Below are 4699 nucleotides of genomic sequence, written 5' to 3' on the forward strand. Positions count from 1 at the left end.
GGAACCTGTCCCAGTGCTCCCCACCCTCTGCGGGAAGAATTCCTTCCTGATGTCCCATCTCCATCTCCCTCTTTCTGTTTAAACCCGTTACCCCTTGTCCTTGGAAAAAGTCCCCCCCAGCTTTCTTGTAGCCTCCCTGGCACTGGAAGGGGCTCTAAGGTCTCCCTGGAGCTTCCCTTCTCCAGGCTGAACCCCCCCCCAACTCTCCCAGCCTGTCCCCATGGCAGAGGGGCTCCCGCCCTTGAAGGGATCCCTGTCCTGGGATCACCATCTGAGCAAACACCTGAGTGCTCATACAGCATTTCCTGGTGTCTTTCCTATTTGAGGGTGTGTTACAAAGGCATGAAATGGGCTGATACTCAGAATGAACCTAGGCACACTGATCTCCTCTGGAGCAGCCTGCTCCACATCACCTGGAAGTTCAGAAATGGGGTGTGATGGCTAGGCATGATTTGATTGTCATTCCAACTGCAAATTCTCAGCAAATCCCGTGTTTCAGAGCAGAAAGGGATCTCTTGGCTGAGGTTAGGGGAGGGGACCACTCCCAGCCATACCGCATCATCCAGCTGGGCAGGTGACATTTCTTTAAGGCCTTGTGTGGGCGAGCTGGCAGGGGTTGTCCATAGGCTAAAGAAAATCTCCTGGAAAGCACAAGGTAAAACCTTACAGTGGCTGCAGTTTGGCTTAGTCCCAAATTTGATCCAGAAATTTAGGAGGGAATCAGACCTGCTTCCCTTCTATAAACCAGCTTGGACCCTGACCCTGTCATTTCCTGAGAGATTAGGGCATCTCTGGGGTGCAGAGCTCTCTGTTGATGATGCCAGGGGAGAAGGTGGCTGAGCTGAGGTTTATTTGTTCCCTTCTTTATTCTGATCCCTTTCTGCTCCTTTTATGCCAGCACTCCAGTTCACTTTCTGGAAGGCACATGGTTTTCCCTCCAGAAGCCCCAGAGCCTTCCACAATCAGGGTTCCAAGGAGAAGGAGCAATATTTGCTTTTAGCTAATTTGGTTGAAGCAAGCCAGGCGCAAACACCCTGACCACGAGCGTGAAGAAGAGCCTGGGAAGGGTGAGGGGGGTGGAAGGCAAAGCAGGGATTCCAGGCTGGCGCTCGGGGTGCTGCAGAGAGCACTGACGTTGCCTCTCTGGCAGGGAGCATCACCCAGATCGCGCTGTCGGAGGAGAGCATGGAGGAGGGGATCGAGTGGAACTCAGCTCTGACGGCTGCCGTCACCATGGCCACTGAGGAAGGCATGAAAAAGGACACGGATGAGATCTCGGGTAAGCTCAGGCTGCTTCTTGGGTGTTTTCTTCCCCTCCTCTTATTTACACTGAAAATAAGCAGCGTTTAGGCAATGCCAGAGCTGTCCCCCAGTCCCTTGGCTACCCCAGGCATGCAGGGTGCCTGCCAAACGGAGCTCCTCACCGCTGTGGGGAGAGGGGGGGCCTTTGGCCTTGTGGCTGTGGATGAACCCCCAGATCAGTTGCTACGAGTTACGGTGAGGGGTGTTTTGTTGGTCATTCTAAGGGTGTAAACCTCTGCCAGCCTGGAGCCCGACGGAAACCCTCGGGGAGCAGTGTCTTGTTAGCACCCCGTGTTAGTCCCCCGTCAGCTCCCTTGGCTCCGTCTCTCCGGCTGCGATGCCTCGCCGTCTCTCTTAGGATCAGTGCGGAAGCTTAGGCAGCATTTCCTCCAAGATTTTAAGCTCTGAATCTTGGAAAGATGACCAGAAGCAGCTAAATGTTGCCTTGGATGTCATGGTGCTGCTCAAAACCTGTTACTGATTTGCTGCCTAGATCTGTTTTGCTGTTCCGGCTTGGGGGGGGTGGTTGCAGGTCATATCCACCCCAATGGCCAAATTAGAAGTCGTCTGGCAAAGTTATGCTTGCCTGAAGGGTTCGAGGTAGCCTGGTGGGAAAAATGCCAACTGCTTGTACACACTGACTTCTTTTTCCCTCTGCTTGGGCCAGAGGACACGCTGATGTTCTGGAAAGGAATAGCTGATGTGGGGCTGATGGAAGAGGTTGTGTGCAACATCCAGAAGGAGATAGAAGAAGTCCTCAGAGGCGTCCAGCAGAGGTTGGGTCAGTCTCCCTTCCAGATGACAGGTAGGTTGTGAGCCTCTGGCTCTGCAGTGGGAAAGGATCTCACAGGGGCACCTCCAGGCAGAAAAAGAAGGTGTTGAGGATCCGTCCCCACCATTTAAAGCTGTTGAGTCAGGATGGTGAGCGAGTGACCACTCCGTAGCCGCAGTTAGCGCTGTGGGAGCTGAGCCGGGGCGTGCTCTCGGCCTGCCCAGCGGTGCGCTGCGTTCCCTTACAGCACTGCGGGGCACAAGGTGCCACCCCGCTCCCGCAGCAAAGTGACCGGGCAGCTGTCCTCCGCTCCCGGCCCTCCTGAAAGCCTGCCCAGGGTCACTTCTCAAACCAGGGTTACTCACTTTTCTCCGTGACAGCGCAGGCTTAGACAGGCCCTGCCCCCTCACTTCTCAGTGTGTCTTCACTTGTGCCAGAAAACCTGGTTTTGGGGCTGAACCAGATGAGGGAACTGATCTGGGTTAAAAATAACTCCCCTCCCCTCTTCAGGGTTATTTTTAACTTGGATCAGGTCCCTAATCCAGTTCAGCACATGCTCCTGTGAGCGCAGGGGTTGAGAGCACCTCTTGTTGACGCTCTTGGTGTGAGAACGTCCGTGTAGCCACAAACTTCATTTTACCCAGGGTATTTATTTTTTTTTAATTTTCTAATTTTGCTTTGGGCTGGCGGATCTCTGTGTCTGGTAGGTGGCAGCTTTTGGAAGCTGTGAGTGATTGAAGTCAGTGGATTATAATAGAAATTTTGCACAGCTTTCAGCAGAGCTGGCATGTTAATGACACTGTCAGCAGCATGGGGTGATGATTTGTAGGTGGAGAGCTCGTTTGTATCTCTGTGATTGCAAATTATGCTTTCATTTGCAGCAATTTTGAGCTGCTTGGGTGACACATCTCTGTTTCGTTTTCTTTATCATATGAATGGGATTATTTAGTCCTTGGGTGTCAGAAGGATGCGGGAGCTGGGTCTGCTCTTGTCAGCCAGCCCTGGGGAAAGAACAGGGATAGTTTTACAAAAAGCAGCAATTTTTAGTGTAATATGAGCATTTTTTGAGGACCTGAATCCCACCTGTGGGACCAGACACTCATCCCCACGCACTTTCCTTGCAGATGCTGCAGTCCTGAACAACGTTGCTCACACATTTGGCCTAATGGACACAGTCAAGAAGGTTCTGGACAACAGGAAAAACCAGACAGAGCAAGGAGAGGAACAGTTTCTTTACACACTGGCAGGTACAGTCGGCACCTAGAAAGGCTTCTCCTCCTGTTGCTGCTCGTGGGAGCTGATGTGACTTTCCTTTGACGTAGAACCACATTTGGGTTATTCGTCAATATGTGCTGCCCTGAAACAAACGCATCCCATTCCTTTCCCATCCTAGGGCTTGAGTGGAACTTCCCCTCTCCCTTGCCTTGCAGTGAGCAGTTCCTTGGTGCATTCGACAGCCCAAAGTCTGTGCCCTTCACTGCAGCTGGGGTGCTGGGGGCGCAAGGCCGGTTCCATCGGCACTGGGAAGTAGGTGCTGCTAGCTAAGGGCTGCGTGGCAGGCGTCCGAGCTGCAGGCAGGGCCGTGATGTGCCTGAGCTAATAAGCTTCTCTGTGCCCAGGGTGCTGAGTTATCTGCCTGTCTCGGCGTGGAGCTGTCGGGTATCTTGCACAGCTTCCCCTGAGCTGAAGCCAGTAGCCTGACCTGGATTCCCCAGAGCTGCTTCCCGGATGCGTCTCACTCCTCGCAGTGTCCTGTAGGACCTGTTCTTATCCGAGATGTCCTAGTCCCCTACTGCCCTGGATAAATGAGATCAGTGTGCTACTTGCAGCGTTCACACGGGCAAGGGTTGAGGGAGATGTTTCATTGAGCCAGGCAGTCCTGCTCCCTCTCCCCAGTGCCACGGCTGGCTCCTGGGAAGAGGACCCAGCCAAGCTCGGGAAACAGTTCCTATCCTCTGGAAGGGCTTGCCCACTCTCTCCTGGAGATGGGTCTAGCCTGGGGAGCAGAAAATGCCCATCTTCTCATCAGCAGGAAGATAACGGAGGCAGCAAATCGGTATAGAGCATTACCTCTTCCTTATCCCGGCGCTGACAGCCGGCCAGAGCAGGCTGAGCGGGTGTGGAACATTGGCCGGGTTTCCAGCAGGAGAATCCAGCCTTTTCCTTTGGTGCAGTTTGATTGTGGGTGAAATGCTAAGATCATGCTGGACTGGGTGGTTGGGAGACCTCCTGTCACAAACGCGGGGTGTAAGGGCTGTCGAGGGAGCCTGCGAGTCTCCAGGAGCTCCCGCGGCGTGCTGACCCCAGCCCAATGTGCTGCTTCTCTTTGCAGACCTGGAGAGGCAGCTGGAAGAGCAGAAGAAACTCGCCAAGGATCAGAAAGCCAAGTCCCAAACCATCCAGAACGTGGTGCTGATGCCTGTCAGTGCTCCCAAGCCCCCCAAGAGACCCCGTTTGCAGCGCCCAGCCTCCGCCACCGTCCTCAGCCCCTCCACCCCCATCCAGCAGCCTCAGTTCACCGTCATCTCGCCCATCGCTATTGCGCCCGTCGGACAGCAGTTCTCCGTGGGCAACATCCCAGTGGCAACTATTAGCCAAGGTTCCAGCCCGGTGACTGTTCATACC

At 54.1% G+C, this 4699-nt stretch overlaps 1 protein-coding gene across 1 annotated transcript in view; it reads left to right on the forward strand.

Annotated features, from left to right (window-relative positions):
• Positions 1–4693, forward strand: part of GMEB1 (glucocorticoid modulatory element binding protein 1) — a gene marked incomplete at its 3' end in the record, with an annotated part of 9050 nt that extends 4357 nt beyond the window's left edge. The window contains exons 6-9 of the mRNA XM_010152359.1: positions 1151–1279; positions 1970–2107; positions 3199–3321; positions 4407–4693. Coding sequence (XP_010150661.1) covers positions 1151–1279; positions 1970–2107; positions 3199–3321; positions 4407–4693 — 677 coding nt within the window. The remainder of the gene's footprint in view (positions 1–1150; positions 1280–1969; positions 2108–3198; positions 3322–4406) is intronic.
• Between the last annotated feature and the right edge of the window lie 6 nt (positions 4694–4699).

The sequence above is a fragment of the Eurypyga helias genome, unplaced genomic scaffold, assembly GCF_000690775.1.
Source record: "Eurypyga helias isolate BGI_N326 unplaced genomic scaffold, ASM69077v1 scaffold22745, whole genome shotgun sequence".
NCBI classification, from domain to species: Eukaryota; Metazoa; Chordata; class Aves; order Eurypygiformes; family Eurypygidae; genus Eurypyga; species Eurypyga helias.